The sequence below is a fragment of the Heterodontus francisci genome, chromosome 28 (assembly GCF_036365525.1).
Source record: "Heterodontus francisci isolate sHetFra1 chromosome 28, sHetFra1.hap1, whole genome shotgun sequence".
NCBI lineage: Eukaryota > Metazoa > Chordata > Chondrichthyes > Heterodontiformes > Heterodontidae > Heterodontus > Heterodontus francisci.
In genome coordinates this window covers 12,741,388-12,759,442 of record NC_090398.1, presented here as the reverse complement: position 1 = coordinate 12,759,442, position 18,055 = coordinate 12,741,388, and the positions used below count along the sequence as shown (strand labels likewise).

At 46.5% G+C, this 18,055-nt stretch overlaps 1 protein-coding gene across 5 annotated transcripts in view; it reads left to right on the top strand.

Moving 5' to 3' along the window:
• Positions 1-17,523, top strand: part of LOC137385095 (NACHT, LRR and PYD domains-containing protein 3-like) — a 52,553-nt gene extending 35,030 nt beyond the window's left edge. For all 5 annotated transcript variants that reach the window (XM_068059854.1, XM_068059853.1, XM_068059856.1 and 2 more), the window contains 3 exons: positions 343-513; positions 14,471-14,638; positions 15,615-17,523. In XM_068059854.1, the coding sequence (XP_067915955.1) occupies positions 343-513; positions 14,471-14,638; positions 15,615-15,705 (430 nt within the window). In that variant the 3' untranslated portion in view covers positions 15,706-17,523. The remainder of the gene's footprint in view (positions 1-342; positions 514-14,470; positions 14,639-15,614) is intronic.
• The last annotated feature ends 532 nt before the right edge of the window (positions 17,524-18,055 follow it).

The following is an 18,055-nucleotide window of genomic DNA, read 5'->3' as shown; positions in this document are numbered from 1 at the left end:
TCTCTCTCTCTGTCTGTGTCTCTCTCTCTTTCTGTCTCTCTCTGTTCGTCTCTCTCTCTCTGTCTCTCTCTCTCTCCGTCTCTCTCTTTCTGACGGTCCTTCTCTCTCTCTCTCTCTGTCCGTCTCTCTGTCTCTCTGTCCATGTGTCTGTCTCTCTCTCTCTCTCTGTCCGTCTCTCTGTCTCTCTGTCCATGTGTCTGTCTCTCTCTCTCTGTCTGTGTCTCTCTCTCTTTCTGTCTCTCTCTGTTCGTCTCTCTCTCTCCGTCTCTCTCTCTCCGTCTCTCTCTCTCTCTCTCTCAACGTCTGTGTGTGTGTCTGTATCTCTCTCTCTCTGATCTCCAGGCTGTATGAAGTTGGTTTGACAGAGAGTTGCGCCAAGGACCTTGTCTCTGTTCTGTGTACAAACCGGTCACTGAGGGAGTTGAACCTGAGTAATAATAAACTGGGCGATTCAGGAGTGATACAACTGTCAGAGGCTCTGGGAACCTGGGAATGCGCAATCCAGAAACTGCGGTAAGTGCTAGATTGTGTTAATAACTGAATGTCTAATGCTGTACTTTTTTTTAGGATTAATGTCCAACACTATACTGTATAATATAACATAAAAAAGGAGCCGGAGGAAGCTTTTCGGCCCCTGGAGCCTGCTCTGTCATTCAGTAAGGTCATGGCTGATCTTCTATTTCAAGTCCACTTTACTGCCCTAACACCACATCTCTTAATTCCCTCAGTAAAACATGTTCCAATCTCAGTCTTGAATATACTCAACAACTGAGCATCCACAGCTCTCTGGGGTAGAGAATTCCGAAGAAACCCTCTGCAGAAATTTCTTCTCCTCTCAGTCCGAAATGGCTGACCCCTCATACTGAGACTGTGACCCCCCCCCCCCTAGTTCCAGATTCCCCAGCCGGGTGTGGGGGTGGGTGGGTGGGTGGGTGGGTGGAAACAGCCTCTCAGTGTCTACCCTGTCAAGTCTCTTAAGAATTCTATACATTTCAGTGAGTCTCCTCAGTCTCTCGTCATCGGGCCGCCGCCGCCTCTATCTCTGATGAAATCCTACAGAGATCCGGTGTGGCAGAGCTAAAATCCCTGGTGCTGCATAGCTCCTGAGGAAGCTAAAAACCCAGTGATTCAGGTGTGTGCTGGTACAAAAACTCTAATGGCACATTTCTCCTGGATAACCTACCAGAATAATATTTGACATCTCCGGAATGGATTGTTTCTAAAACGATCCCAGTGACTCGTGTCCCTATCCCCGAACACCAGGCCAAAAAAGTGAAAACTGACTTCCTTCATACCTTCTTATTTTTGTCAAGAATTAGCAAGTTTTTGGCAGAAGTGGTCATTTTTTTTGCAGCAGTCCTCGGCAGAGAGAATTTCTGTATTATTTGTTCCCCAGTGTGTGAGTGTAATTGGGGAATTTAAAAAAGGGGAACTTTCATATTTCAATCTGTGTGTTAATGCTTTACTTCGTTATTGGTTAAGTCTTGTTTTATAATAAACGGATAATTTTGTTGTTTATTAAAGAAACCTGGGTGGTATCATTTTATTCTGGGATTTAAAAAAATGTATGATTGCCTGTGCCAGTGACCGGGTAAACATTTAAACGTATGTTGTGACCTGTGGAGAAGTGGAACTAGAAAAGACAGTGCACTCCTCCCGCCTCGGTCGTAGTATATAATTGTATGGTACGGGATAACCAAAGCGGAAAACGTGCAATTGTAAATGGGGTGATACTAATTGAAAAGAGGAAAAGTAAAAGAAAAACATTTTTTTTTGTGCATTCGAGTAAAGTACTCTACCGGAATGTCTTTGTCCGTTTTGACCTTTCTGGGGAAGGAGGATGTATCCATGAGCGATTTGAGAAACTTAACCAAGATTAGACTAAAAGAATTGGCTGAAAAGTTGGCGTTAAAGTTAAAGACTGAAGCTAAGAAAACAGATATAATTGAGGTAATAGCACACTATTTGAAATTGGAAGAAAGAGGTGTTCCAGATTGTTGTGCAGTTCAATTAGTTAAGATTCAGTTGCAATTGGAAAAGCTTAAGCTTGAACAGGAAAGAAAATTGAGAATGAAAAATCTTGAACTAGAATTTCAAAGAGAAAGTAAAGGAGAATGAAGGGAATTTGAATTAAAGATGGAACTAAGACAAAGGAATGGTCTTGAGTTGAGGGCAAATATCTGACTCCAGCCCAGGACCCAGTGGAGAGCTGTTTAAATTTGCGCAGTTTGAGGAAAGGGATGTAGAGGCATTTTTCGTTTCTTTTGAAAAGATAGCCAGACAGATGAAATGGCTGAAAGAAAGTTGGACACTGCTTATGCAAAGCAAGTTAATGGGCAGAGCTCGTGAAGTTTATGCTATGCTTTCTGAGGAGGCCTCTGCAGATTATAAGATGGCAAAAAAGGCTATTTTTTAAATTCATTCGTGGGATGTGGGCATCGCTGGCTATTCTCGCTATATATGAGTTAGCCCTTGAAGCACACAGGCAGAAATTTCGTAACCTCTGGAGACAGCCTGAGCAGACTTATATAGAATTTGAGAGGTTAATCAAATTAATTTTGATCGTTGGGTGCAGGCACTAAAGGTAGAGGCCATGTATGAGAACCTTGGAGAAATAATTCTCCTGGAAGAATTTAAAAATTCACTCCCTCTGCTAGTAAGAACCCATGTAGAGAACCAGAAGGCTTTAACAGCCAGACAAGCAGCTGAGATCACTGATGATTACAAACTTGTTTACAAGCCAAAACCCTTTGTCCGTCAGCCCCACAAACCTGAGAAGGATAGAAGGTGGGAGGGTGAAAGGAAGGCTAATTGCCGTGGACGAGAAGGGACAGCTGGGAACGCCCGGGTATCTCCTCCTCAGGCTAGAAAGGAAGGTGCTGAGGGTGGAAGTGAGATCCGCAAGCCTAAGTGTTTCCGTTGTCACAAGGTGGGACACCTTTATGCAGAATGCTGGAAAATGCAGGGTAAACCCATGGGACTTATTGGGGTGCACAAGGCCAATGCAGAGAAGGGGGCCCTGACTGGGAGTATGACAGATCAGGCTGTAACACTGACTGCAGCTGTAAGGTCGAGTACAAGAACCGCTGTGAGTGCGGGGGACGTGAACAAGAGTTATAGGGAATACTTGTCAAAAGGAAAAGTAACTCCTTATCCCTCAAGAAAGGCAGGTAAACCTTCGGGATACCAGGAGCCACCAAACCTCTCTTGCTGGGGAAAGGCATAACTTTTCCACCAGAGAGCGCACTGAATGCCAAGGTTTCAGTGAATGGTATCGGCGGGGAGTATATCCTGTTCCATTGCATTGGGTGCACCTAGAGTGTGACCTAATGTCTGGAATGGGAACTAGGAGTTGTCCATTGTTTTTCGGTAGACAAAGTTGACCTCCTACTGGTGATATGATTTGGCCGGAACGAAGGTAGTAGCTTCTCCAGTAGTCACAGAAAAAACAATTGATGTTAGAGAATTAGAGTTCCAGGAGTTTTTCCTTCGTGTGTAGTGACCCAAGCAATGGCTAAACAAGTTCCATTGTTGGAGGCAAAATTGGCACCACAGACAGATAGCCGAATATCTGAAATATTCTTTGGGGATTTGGATAACCTGAAGGAAATGTTCAATAATTCTTTTCTAATGAAGCCGATCCAGAATTAAATAAAGTGGCACAATCGGCTCTCACTGAAGCTGAAGGAAAGGGAGTGGTCCGGTAGGCGACTATATTAAAAATGGGATTCTGATGAGGAAGTCGAGACTGTCATGGATGTGACTACTCGGTTCCCTGAGGCCATTCCCCTGTGAACAGTTTCTACTGAGGTAGTGCTAGAGAAGTTAACCCAGTTCTTCACTGGATCTCGATTACCGATTGAGATTCAGTCAGATCAAGGTTCCAATTTTATGTCTAAAATTTTCCAGGGAGTTATGAATAATTTGGGTATAACACAGTTAAAGTCTTCACCTTACCACCCACAGACACAGGGAGCTTTAGAAAGGTATCATCAGACCCTCAAAATGAAGATCCGAGCATACTGTCATGAATATCTTCATGATTGGGATAAAGGGCCAGAATTTCTTTTGTTTGCCACTGGGGATTCACTGAATAAGTCTAGCGATTTCAGTCCTTTTGAATTAGTTTATGGGCACGTGATAAGAGGTCCTCTAAAACTAATTAAAGAAAGTTTTTGTTTTTCGAACAGAGGCACAAATCTTCTGTGTTAGATTATGTATCCGTGTTCCAGGAGAGCCTGCAAAGTGGCTCAGGAAAACCTTAAAGCTGCCCAAACAACCACGAAGAAATGGGCAGACAAGTATGCCAAGACCCAAACATTTCAACCAGTGGATGGGGTGTCAGTATTAATGCCGTTACAGGGTGAACCGCTGAAAGCACAGTTCAGTGGTCAAGAGAATTAGGAAAGTCAGTTATTTGATTGACACCCCAGATGGCCGGAAAAGAAATCTGCTGTTGAAACAATATCACCGGGAGGAGGATAAGCAAGTACACGTATGTCAGGTAATAGAGACAGTGAAGGATGAAAGGGATAGTTAAGATGAGGCAGAAGGAGACCAAGATAATTGTAAGATTTTATAAGCTAGGGGTGTCTTATACCCCCCTTCTAAGGTGGGAACAAATTTTGGCAGCAAAACAGCTTATTGTGATTTGATTTTATTGAGATAAAAGTAAAGACAAGTTTGTTCAGTTCTCAGATAAACCACAGTCACAAACACGGGCAGTAATAAACAGTCTCACCCGTATTAGAGCATGGATAGCAGAGTGCACGACTCTCTTTCGTGCAGCTTGTGGTCTTCAAACTTTCGGTCTCTCTCTCTCTCTCTCCCTCTTTTTCTCTCTCTCTCTCTCTCTCTCTCTCGCAGCTTCTTGTTCAAATTCTCTGCCGCATTTTGGCAAAGTCAGGATTCAGTTTATCCTGGCAGCTTTCCAGTTAACCTTCCCCTCTCCCCAATCAGTGATCAGTCTTGTATTAAAGGTTGCCTTTCTTAACCAACCAAGGATCGTTTTATGAGGGTTGCCAACCTTTTCATTTCCACTCATAGCACAGAGAACGTGTCTTTGTGTTAAACCACCTTCTCTCAATGCTTGTACTTTTCTGGGGATGCCTTATCTCACTACAAGACAGAACTATGCAGCACCGCCTGTTCTCAAGGTCTAACACCATTCGCTGCAAGTAAGCATTTTAAAACTTGACAATTTCCTTGACATCTTGTCTGTACTGTACCTTATTTCCTAATTCTTCCCACTTTGCCATACTACAAAGACGGATTCTAATAAAGCTAAATGTTAGTTTCTAATAATGACATTTGTTGGCTTATAATAGCTAGATTTTAACAATTAGTATGCTGGTTAGTAACTTTTAGCAACATAATAATCTTGCCTAATTCTCAAATTGAACCTCCTACTATCCAGTTAGCTAATTGTTGGGGACATTGGACTCGATACTTTCATATTTAGATGCAGAACAATAAGGAGGTACGGAGCGAACTTGCAGCTGGGAGGTCAATTTCAGTGCAAGTTAAAAGTTAATTCCCTTTTGTTTTTGGAGGACTAGGGGACTGCTGGGTAAGTAAAAACTATATATTTGGGTGGTGGCTGTACCTGAGACACTACACGTGTAGTGTCTCCCACCCACCCTCCTCCTCTAACCAAAAAAAAAGGACTCTGGTGTGTTGATAAGGTAAGCTTTTTATTTAAGAAGTTCTGTCCGTTGGATTGCTAAGCTAACAAGTTTTGACTTTTTTTTTTTTTTGGTTTTTCAGTAGATTTGTTGGGAATTTAGAATAGTGGGAATGGAGGTTAAGGCAGTTGTATGTTCCTCCTGCAGAATGTGGGAGGTAAGGGTCGCCAAGAGTGTCCCTGCTGACTGCATCTGCGGGAAATGCACCCAACTCCAGCTCCTCGAGAACCGCGTTAGGGAACTGGAGCTGGAGCTGGATGAACTTCGGATCATTTGGGAGGCGGAGGGGGTTATTGAGAGGAGTTATGGGGAGGTAGTCACACCTCAGGTAAAAGAAGTAGGTAGATGGGTTACCGTCAGGGGAAGGAGAGGGAACCAGCAGGCAGTGCAGGGATCCCCTGTGGCCGTTTCCCTCAACAGGTATACTGTTTTGGATACTGTTGCGAGGGACGACTGACCAGGGGTAAGCAATGGGGTACAGGTCTCTGGCGCAGAGTCTGTCCCTGTTGCTCAGAAGGGAAGGGGGAAGAGGAGCAGAACATTAGTCATTGGGGACTCCATAGTTAGGGGAACAGATAGGATGTTCTGTGGGAACGTGAGAGACTCAGGGTTGGTGTGTTGCCTCCCAGGTGCCAGGGTTCGTGATGTCTCGGATCGTGTTTTTGGGATCCTTAAGGGGGAGGGGGAGCAACCCCAAGTCGTGGTCCACAAAGGCACCAACGACATAGGTAGGAAGAGAGATGGGGATTTAAGGCAGAAATTCAGGGAGCTAGGGTGGAAGCTCAGAGCGAGAGCAAACAGAGTTGTTATCTCTGGGTTGTTGCCCGTGCCACGTGATAGCGAAACGAGGAATAGGGAGAGAGAGGAGTTGAACACGTGGCTGCAGGGATGGTGTAGGAGGGAGAGTTTTGGTTTCCTGGATAATTGGGACTCTTTCTGGGGTAGGTGGGACCTCTACAAACAGGATGGTCTTCACCTGAACCAGAGGGGTACCAATATCCTGGGGGGGAGATTTGCTAGTGCTCTTCAGGGGGGTTTAAACTAATTCAGCAGGGGAATGGGAACCTAAATTGTAGTTCCAGTGTACAGGATGTTGAGAGTAGTGAGGTCAGGGATAAGGTTACAAGGACACAAGAGGGCACTGGTAAGCAAGAACCTGGTTTAAAGTGTGTCTACTTCAACGCCAGGAGCATCCGGAATAAGGTGGGTGAGCTTGCAGCATGGGTTGGTACCTGGGATCTCGATGTAGTGGCCATTTCGGAGACATGGGTAGAGCAGGGACAGGAATGGATGTTGCAGGTTCCGGGATTTAGATGTTTCAGTAAGAACAGAGAAGACGGTAAAAGAGGGGGGGGTGTGGCATTGTTAATCAAGGAGAGTATTACAGCGACAGAAAGGATGTTTGAGGACTCGTCTACTGAGGTAGTATGGGCCGAGGTTAGAAACAGGAGAGGAGAGGTCACCCTGTTGGGAGTCTTCTATAGACCTCCGAATAGTTCCAGAGATGTAGAGGAAAGGATAGCGAAGATGATTCTCGACAGGGGCGAGAGTAACAGGGTAGTTGTTATGGGGGACTTTAACTTTCCAAATATCGACTGGAAATACTATAGTTCGAGTACTTTAGATGGGTCAGTTTTTGTCCAGTGTGTGCAGGAGGGTTTTCTGACAGTATGTAGACAGGCCAACCAGGGGCGATGCCACATTGGATTTGGTACTGGGTAATGAACCCGGCCAGGTGTTAGATTTAGATGTAGGTGAGCACTTTGGTGATAGTGATCACAATTCGGTGAGGTTTACCTTAGCGATGGGCAGGGACAGGTATATACCGCAGGGCAAGAATTATAGCTGGGGGAAAGGAAATTATGATGCGATTAGGCAAGATTTAGGATGCGTAGGATGGGGAAGTAAACTGCAGGGGATGGGCACAATCGAAATGTGGAGCTTATTCAAGGAGCAGCTACTGCGTGTCCTTGATAAGTATGTACCTGTCAGGCAGGGAGGAAGTTGTCGAGCGAGGGAGCCGTGGTTTACTAAAGAAGTTGAAGCGCTTGTCAAGAGGAAGAAGAAGGCTTATGTTAGGATGAGACGTGAAGGCTCAGTTAGGGCGCTTGAGAGTTACAAGCTAGCCAGGAACGATCTAAAGGGAGAGCTAAGAAGAGCAAGGAGAGGACACGAGAAGTCATTGGCGGATAGGATCAGGGAAAACCCTAAGGCTTTCTATAGGTATATCAGGAATAAAAGAATGACGAGAGCTAGATTAAGGCCAATCAAGGATAGTAGTGGGAAGTTGTGTGTGGAATCAGAGGAGATAGGGGAAGCGCTAAATGAATATTTTACGTCAGTATTTACAGTGGAGAAAGAAAATGTTGTCGAGGAGAATACTGAGATTCAGACTACTAGGCTAGATGGGATTGAGGTTCACAAGGAGGAGGTGTTAGCAATTTTGGAAAGTGTGAAAATAGATAAGTCCCCTGGGCCAGATGGGATTTATCCTAGGATTCTCTGGGAAGCCAGGGAGGAGATTGCAGAGCCTTTGTCCTTGATCTTTATGTCGTCATTGTCGACAGGAATAGTGCCGGAAGACTGGAGGATAGCAATGTTATCCCCTTGTTCAAGAAGGGGAGTAGAGACAGCCCTGGTAATTATAGACCTGTGAGCCTTACTTCGGTTGTGGGTAAAATGTTGGAAAGGGTTATAAGAGACAGGATTTATAATCATCTTGAAAAGAATAAGTTCATTAGAGATAGTCAGCACGGTTTTGAGACGGGTAGGTCGTGCCTCACAAACCTTATTGAGTTTTTCGAGAAGGTGACCAAACAGGTGGATGAGGGTAAAGCAGTGGATGTGGTGTATATGGATTTCAGTAAGGCGTTTGATAAGGTTCCCCACGGTAGGCTATTGCAGAAAATACGGAAGTATGGGGTTGAAGGTGATTTAGAGCTTTGGATCAGAAATTGGCTAGCTGAAAGAAGACAGAGGGTGGTGGTTGATGGCAAATGTTCATCCTGGAGTTTAGTTACTAGTGGTGTACCGCAAGGATCTGTTTTGGGGCCACTGCTGTTTGTCATTTTTATAAATGACCTGGATGAGGGTGTAGAAGGGTGGGTTAGTAAATTTGCGGATGACACGAAGGTCGGTGGAGTTGTGGATAGTGCCGAAGGATGTTGTAGGGTACAGAGGGACATAGATAGGCTGCAGAGCTGGGCTGAGAGATGGCAAATGGAGTTTAATGCAGAAAAGTGTGAGGTGATTCACTTTGGAAGGAGTAACAGGAATGCAGAGTACTGGGCTAATGGGAAGATTCTTGGTAGTGTAGATGAGCAGAGAGATCTTGGTGTCCAGGTACATAAATCCCTGAAGGTTGCTACCCAGGTTAATAGGGCTGTTAAGAAGGCATATGGTGTGTTAGCTTTTATTAGTAGGGGGATCGAGTTTCGAAGCCACGAGGTCATGCTGCAGCTGCACAAAACTCTGGTGAGGCCGCACCTGGAGTGTTGCGTGCAGTTCTGGTCACCGCATTATAGGAAGGATGTGGAAGCTTTGGAAAGGGTGCAGAGGAGATTTACTAGGATGTTGCCTGGTCTGGAGGGAAGGTCTTACGAGGAAAGGCTGAGGGACTTGAGGTTGTTTTCGTTGGAGAGAAGGAGGAGGAGAGGTGACTTAATAGAGACATATAAGATAATCAGAGGGTTAGATAGGGTGGATAGTGAGAGTCTTTTTCCTCGGATGGTGATGGCAAACACGAGGGGACATAGCTTTAAGTTGAGGGGTGATAGATATAGGACAGATGTTAGAGGTAGTTTCTTTACTCAGAGAGTAGTAGGGGCGTGGAACGCCCTGCCTGCAACAGTAGTAGACTCGCCAACTTTAAGGGCATTTAAGTGGTCATTGGATAGACATATGGATGAAAATGGAATAGTGTAGGTCAGATGGTTTCACAGGTCGGCGCAACATCGAGGGCCGAAGGGCCTGTACTGCGCTGTAATGTTCTAATTCTAAAAAAGACCAAACAAAGCTACTCACAGCATTTACAAGAATCTGTAGGGATAAGCCAGGATGTACAACCTTCGCCATACATAATGTAGATGTAGGGGAATCCTTTTCTATAAAACTGCATCCTTATTATTTAAGTCCAGAGAAACAAGTTCAGGTAAAAGCAGAAATCCAATACATGTTGGAAAACCACCTAATTGAACCCAGGCAAAGCAGCTGGAGTTCCCCAGTGGTGTTGATGCCTAAACTTGATGGTTCAGCTAGATTCTGCAGAGACAACAGAAAGGTTAATGCAGTAACAAAGGCAGAGTCCTATCCAATTCCTCGCTTCGAAGAATATATTTTAGTTTTATTTGTTCATGGGATGTGGGAGTCGCTGGCTAGGCCTGCATTTGTTGCCCATCCCTAATTGCCCTTGAGAAGGTGGTGGTGAGCTGCCTTTCTGAACCACTGCAGTCCATGTGGAGTAGGTACACCCACATTGCTGTTAGGAAGGGATTTCCACGATTTTGACCCAGTGACTGAAGGAACGGCGATATACTTCCAAGTCAGGGGTTTGGAGGGGAACTTTCAAGTGGTGGTGTTCCCAGGCATCTGCTGCCCCTGTCCTCCTTGGTGGTAGAGGCCGTAGGTTGGGAAGGTGCTGTCGACGGAGCCTTGGTGCGTTGCCGCAGTGCATCTTTTCGATGGTACACACTGCTGCCACTGTGCGTCAGTGGTGGAGGGAGTGAATGTTTGTAGATGGGGTGCCAATCAAGCGAGCTGCTTTGTCCTGGATGGTGTTGAGCTTCTTGAGTGTTGTTGGAGCTGCACCCATCCAGGCAAGTGGAAAGTATTCCATCACACTCCTGACTTGTGCCTTGTAGATGGCGGGCAGGCTTTGGGGAGTCAGGAGGTGAGTTACTCGCTGCAGGATTCCGAGCCTCTGACCTGCCCTTGTAGCCACGGTATTTATATGGCTACTCTAGTTCAGTTTCTGGTCAATGCTAACCCCCAGGATGTTGATAGTGGGGGATTCAGCGATGGTAATGCCATTGAGTGTCAAGGGGAGATGGTTAGATCCTTTCTTGTTGGAGATGGTCATTGCCTGTCACTTGTGTGGCACGAATGTTACTTGCCACTTATCAGCCCAAGCTTGGATATTGTCCAGGTCTTGCTGCATTTCTACATGGACGGCTTCAGTATTTGAGGAGTTGTGAATGGTGCTGAACATTGTGCAATCATCAGCGAACATCCCCACTTCTGACCTTATGATTGAAGGAAGGTCATTGATGAAGCAGCTGAAGATGGTTGGGCCTAGGACGCTACCCTGAGGAACTCCTGAAGTGATGTCCTGGAGGTGAGATGATTGACCGACAACAGCCACAACCATTTTCCTTTCCTTTACTCCAACCAGCAGAGAGTTTTCCCCTGATTCCCATTGACTCCAGTTTTGCTAGGGCTCCTTGATGCCATACTCGGTCAAATGCTGCCTTGATGTCAAGGGCAGTCACTCTCACCTCACCTCTTGAGTTCAGCTCTTTTGTCCATATTTGAACCAATGAGGTCAGCTCTAGCAGAACCCAAACTGAGCGTCACTGTTGACTAAGTGCCACACGTTGCTTACAAAAATAGATTTGTTAAAGGGATCCTGGCAGGTTCCTTTAACACCCCGAGCTAAAGAAATATCGGCCTTTGTCACACCAGACGGTCTTTTCCAATGCCGAGTGATGCCATTTGGGCTTAAAAAAAAAATGACCCAGCAACTTTTCGGAGGCTAATGAACCAAGTGTTAGCCAGTGTTTCTGACTGTGTGGTTCACCTGGTATACAGGTATGTGTGCTGGTATATAGTGACACTTGGAAGGGCCACTTGGAACAACTAGAAGCTCTGTTTAGAAAATTACAGTCGGCTGATTTAGCGATAAACCTTGCCAAAAGTGAATTTGCAAAAGCCAGATTAACCTACCTCGGGCATATAGTAGGGCAAGGACAAGTGTTGCCAAGAACAGCAAAAGTACAAGAATTGGTGGAGTTCCCTGCCCCTAAGACTAAGCGAGAAATCATGAGGTTTTTGGGGATGTGTGGTTTCTACCGCCGGCTTGTACCAAATTTCAGCACTATAGCTGCCCCACTGATGGATTTGCTACAAAAAAAGAAAGCCAAGGTGTTGTTGTGAGGGGAGTGCCAAGCATCTTTTGAGAAGCTGAAAGCCATTTTGATCAATGAACCAGTGTCGGCTGCTCCAAATTTCACTAAGCCCTTCGAAGTAGCAATTGATGCTCGTGACCTGGGGGTCGGTGCAGTCCTGTTACGAGGCAATGAATCAGGTATAGAAAGGCCAGTGGGATTCTTTTCCGAAAAGCGAAATCGACACCAAAAAAGATAGTTAACGCTGGAAAAAGAAACCCTGGGCTTATTACTGGCTCTTAAGTATTTTGAGGTCGACATCTGCTACGACGACAGAGAATCACTGGTATATACTGATCATAACTCCCTAGCCTTTGTGGAAAAAATTCAAAAACTGGAATGCCAGACTATTCGATGGGGTTTACCATTCCAACCTTATTGCTTAAAGATTATTTACGTTGCGGGAAAAAAATTTGATTGTGGATGCTTTGTGTACAACCTAATTTTGCTTTGGGTTATCGGAGTGCAAAGATGGTACAAAGCCGAACTGTATTAGCTACAGGTAAAGAGTGAATGTATGTGAAAATGTGTTTTAATATCTTTCATATTTTTTTCACTCTTTGTAATGAAACGCATTTAAAAAAGGCGTTTCATTTCTCCAAGGATGGAGGTGTTCCGAAAGTGCTTCCATTTTTGAAATGTTTTTTTTTTGAGGACTTGTGTTAAAATGGAAAAGATTCCATCGATGTGTTTTTTCTATTACCAAGTTCACCGAACGGACACTTGAGATGTTGTTTGAAAGGCTGTGTTTGCTGACAACGCAACCAGTAGGTGGCACAGTACTTGCACATGCACAAATGCAGCCTCGTGCACTGAAATGTCACTGTCTGTGATGTCTTTGGCAGCAGCCAGTAGCAAAGATGGCGCTGCTCAATTTATCATAAAAACAAATGAAACGCAAGTCCCCACCATGGCTCTGATCACTGTCTCCATCCCACCCCCAGCAGTACCCCGCTCCCTCCTGCCATCGCACTTCTCTTTGGTGCCGCCTCCTGCCTGTCTTGTCACTCTTTGCTCCGTTTTTCCCGTGCGAGGAAGAGAGGCAGCGATCGCAGAAGGGAGTGGGGACCGGAACTGGGGAGCGAGTGGCCGAGGAGAGAAGTAGTGGCGAGACGGGGAGCGACTGGCCGAGGAGAGGAGGAGTGGCGAGACGGGGAGCGAGCGGCGAGCAGACGTTGCAAGATGCGATTGCATTTTCGCGTGCATGCGCGGATTAGTCCCGGCAGGCCGGGTGATGTAGGCTGTGAAGGTGCAGCACCTTACCGACAGCAAGAGTCGGTTCTGCGCAGGTTGCCACGCTGGGAGTGCTCCCGATGACGTCGGCGCTGGGCTGTGTTGTCGGGACACACTTTGTGTTTGAAAACCACCTGTGCTGGAAGCAACCTGCGATTTGGGCTCCGTAAACAGCAGACCCTTTGGTGACCTGGAGAAAATTGATTACAGAGAAACCACATGTCAAGGTTTGTGGGGGTCAGGAGGTTGACTCGCTGTTTGGGGTTTGGACATTGTTTTCAGTTTAGTTGGAGTGTGAACTGTTTGAAGACAGTTGGTGTTTTCCTGTCAAGGATAAAGAAACCAACCAGCTCACCACCTTCTCTACCTCTTTGATGAAATCCTGCAAAGATCCAGTGTGGCAGAGCTAAAATCCCTGGTGCTGCATCGCTCCTGAGAAGCTGAAAACTCCGCGATTCAAGTACGTGCTGGTGGAAAAACCCGGATGCCATGTTTCTCCTGGATAGCCGATTAGAATAATTCTCAACATCTCCGGAATGGGCTGATTGGGAAACGATCCCAGTGACCTGTCTCCGGACACCAGGCCAAAGAAAAGGGACAACTGACTTCCATCCATGTCATCTTTCTTTTGTGTCAAGAATTAGTAAGTATTTGGCCAAAGTAGTTTTTCTCTCGTTTTTTTTTGTAACAGTCTTCTGCAGAGAGCATTTCAGTACTTTTTTTTTTTCCAGTCTGCGAGTGTAATTGGGGAATTTAAAAAGGGAACTTTCATATTTCAATCTGTGTGTTTATGCTTTGCTTCATTACTGGTTAAGTCTTGTTTTATAATCCGATAATTTTGTTGTTTATTAAAGAAACCTGGTTGTTTGTTCTGAGATAAAGAGTAGAGTATATTATTGGCTGTACCGGTAACCGGGTAAACCTTTAAATGTATGTTGTGACCTGGGAGTCCTTGTCAATAAGTCACTGAAAGCTAATATGCATAGCCAGCAAGCAATTAAGAAGACTAATGGTGTGTTGGCCTTTATCGCAAGAGGATTTGAGTGCAGGAGTAGTGAAGTCTTGCTTCAGTCGAATAGAATATAAGAACAAAATACTGCAGATGCTGGAACTCCGAAATGAGAACAGAAAGTGCCGGAATCGCTCAGCAGGTCTGGCAGCATCTGTGGAGAGAGAAACCGAGTTAATGTCAACTCTGTTTCTCTCTCCACAGATGCTGCCAGACCTGCTGTGTATTTCTGGCACTTTCTGTTCTCATTTCAATTGTACAGAACCTTGGCTAGACCGCACTTGGAGTACTGTGTGCTCCTAATTCGTATGTCGTGTGATTCTGTAACTGCGCATTTGCATTTGCGTTATTTCTCTCTTTCTCTCCCCACTTCACATCTCCAGGCTGGATGATAATGGCCTCACAGATTCTTGTACCCAGGACCTCTCCTCTGCCCTCACAATGAACCGCTCGCTGTCTATTCTGTCCCTGCGGACTAACGCCTTCACGGACAAGTCTTACCCAGCACTCCGGAGCCTCATTCAGAACTGCAAGAGTCTAGAGATGATCGGGTGAGTCCGAGTGTTCAATGTAACTAAGAAATCACCAGTAGCAATCACACCCTTTTTGGCCTCATTTTTGTCTGTAATTTTAATTCAAAATTTTTATGAGGACTTTCATTTCTGCAGCACTTCCAAGTGCTTTCTAGCCAAGGAAGTAGTTTCATTGAAGGGTACTCGCTGTTGTGACGTAGGAAGCACCACAACCCAATTTGCGCACAGCAAACTCCCACAAACAGCAATGTGATAATGACCAGATATTCTGTAGCACTCCCTCAGTACTGACCCTCCGACTGTGCGGCGCTCCCTCAGTGCCGTCCCTCCGGCCGTGCGGCGCCCCCTATGTACCGTCCCTCCGGCCGTGCGGCGCCCCTTGTGTACCGTCCCTCCGGCCGTGCGGCGCCCCCTGTGTACCGTCCCTCCGGCCGTGCGGCGCCCCCTGTGTACCGTCCCTCCGGCCGTGCGGCGCCCCCTGTGTACCGTCCCTCCGGCCGTGCGGCGCCCCCTGTGTACCGTCCCTCCGGCCGTGCGGCGCCCCCTGTGTACCGTCCCTCCGGCCGTGCGGCGCCCCCTGTGTACCGTCCCTCCGGCCGTGCGGCGCCCCCTGTGTACCGTCCCTCCGGCCGTGCGGCGCCCCCTGTGTACCGTCCCTCCGGCCGTGCGGCGCCCCCTGTGTACCGCCCCTCCGGCCGTGCGGCGCCCCCTGTGTACCGCCCCTCCGGCAGTGCGGCGCCCCCCGGGTACCGCCCCTCCGGCAGTGCGGCGCCCCCCACCCCCCCCCCCCCGGGTACCGCCCCTCCGGCAGTGCGGCGCCATCTCGGTACCGAAACAGTGGAGTGTTGGTCCAGTTTTTTTGCTCGAGACTCTGAAGTGGGGTCTCGATCCCGCAGCCCACTGCCAGAGCAGACAGTCCTGCCACTTAGCCCCAGTTGCTGCTGTTAATCACATGCTCATTCTGACTGTTCATCTCTCCTCTCCTCTTTTTCAGGCTGAGAGACAATCAGTTCAGTCCGAATGGAAGGAGACAGCTGAAATCACAAGAGAAAGGCAGAAATCCTGGATTGGAAGTGGTGGTGTGATTTTGTTATACAAACACTGTACCTCATTATTCTGGGGATAAGATTATTTAGTGGGATGTGCTGACAGGAACCGAGTAGGGCATTTTTAATATAGAATCACCAGATCTTACAGCGCAGTTGGAGCCCATTCGGCCCATCATATCTGTGCCAGCTCTTTGCACGAGATGTACAACTTAATTCCATACCCCAGCTTTCTCTCCCGTGACTCTGTCAATTCACCCTCTACCAGTATTTCTCTAATTCCCCTTTTGAAATCTGCTATTGGATCTGATTCCACTGCCCTTTCAGACAGCGCGTTCCTGATCACAACAACCCTCCCCTTGTCGAAATTTCTCCTCCCTTTCCCCTCCAGCTCTTTTGCCAATTATTTTAAATCTGATGTCCTCTGCTCACTGACCCACTTGCCAGAGGAAACTTGCTCCATCAAAACCTTACTTGAATCTCCCCTTCTCTGCTCTCGGGAGAACAATCCCAACTTCTCCAGTCTCTCCGCATTAACTGAACTCCCTCATCCCTGGGATCATTCTGGCCAATCTCCTCTGCTTCCTCTCCAAGACCTTGACATCCTTCCTAAAGTGCAGTGCCTGGAGTTAAGTACATAAGAGATGGGCGGGGGGTGGGGGGGGGAGTCCATTCGGCCCCTCGAGCCTGCTTACCCACTCAGTGAGATCATGGCTGATCTTCTAATTCATCTCCACTTTCCTGCCCTACCTCCATATCGCTCGATCCAACAGTATCTAAAAATCTCTCGATCCCAGTCTTGAATATACTCAGTGATTGAGCATCCACAACTCTCTGGGGGAGAGAATTCCCAAAGATCCACAACCCTCTGAGTGAAGACATTTCTCCTCATCTCAGTCTGAAGTGGCCGAGCCCTTATCCTGAGACTGTGTCCCCGTGTTCTAGACTCTCCAACCAGGGGCAAAACAGCCTCTCAGTGTCTACCCTCTCAAACCCCCCTCACAATTTTATATGTTTCAATGAGATCATCTCTCATTGTTCCAAACGCCCAAGAGTATCGACCCATTTGACTCAATTGCTCCCCGTAGGGCAACCCTCTCATCCCGGGAGTCAATCTAGAGAATTGTACCTGTTACGACCAGGTGAGAAAGGGGTCTAGGGGTCCCTCTCCGCCTTCACCTGGTCTTAGCATAACAAGGTTTAATTTTAAACACGCAATTTTTTTTCAGCTCCCCCTTGGTGAATCCTTGTTCACAGCTTTCCAATTATAAGGCAAAGAAACGAGCACAAACAGGTTTGCTTAGGTTGAAGGAAGAAAGGTTGAACTTTATTAAACTTAAACTCTAATTCGGTTGACATCTATGGGTACGCGATGTGCCCCACTCGAGCATGCATATGCGATACACACATGCAGATAGAGACAGAAAAGAGCAGAAGAAATAAAATGGAAAAGTTTGAGGCAATATCTGAAGATGGCTTTGGTTACTGTTCTGCAAGCTTGCTGTAGAGTCCTTGGTTGTAGGTAGATTTTGCTTTGCTTTGGGGCTCCGTATTCTTGTTAAACCTTGTTCGATGTAGGAGACTTTTCTCTCTTGAGGTTCACGTCTTTAGTAGATTTGGAGTTCTGTGAGAAAGAAATAGGAGCAGACAGGAGAGGTCTTTACAGTCCACGAGCAAACAGTCTCTCTCAAACTCTGTACAATTAAAAAAAAAAACTCAGGTTGCCCAGCAGGTTAGTCGTGTGACTAGCTGGTTTGACCACCTCTTGTTTGTGGAGTCAGCCATCGTAGCAGTCATCCTGGAATGTGAGCTGCCTCACCTTCAATATCTGGTGATTAAAGTCCATTGTGGGTTAAATGTGTCAGGGAATGGTCCTTTGTCTCCACAAGCACTGTCTGTTAGTATGTAAATGTTTTTTTTCCAGCCACAGCTGATCTGTTTAACAAGTCATTTCCTCACTCCAGCAACAGTTTAAAATCAATAAAAGCAAAATACTGCAGATGCTGGAAATCTGAAATAAAAACAAGAAATGCTGGAAATCCTCAGCAGGTCTGGCAGCATCTGTGGAGAGAGAAGCAGAGTTAACGTTTCGGGTCAGTGAGTTCTGATGAAGGGTCATGTGACAAAATTAATATGCCTCATTCTTGGCAGGTAGGGATCTGCATGACAGTACCCAGTCCTTCAGCTGTGACTATCGTATAAAGTCTGACATTATATAGATATTCTCTTTTCTCCAGAAAAGAGAAGGCTGAGGGGTGGACCTGATCAAGGTCTTTAAGATTGCGAAGGAGGTTCGAGAGGGTAGAAACAAGATGTTTCCGCTTGTGTGCGGACTCCGTGAATATGAGACCGCCTCTGTGCCAGTAATCTCATGCTTGCTGGAGGTGAA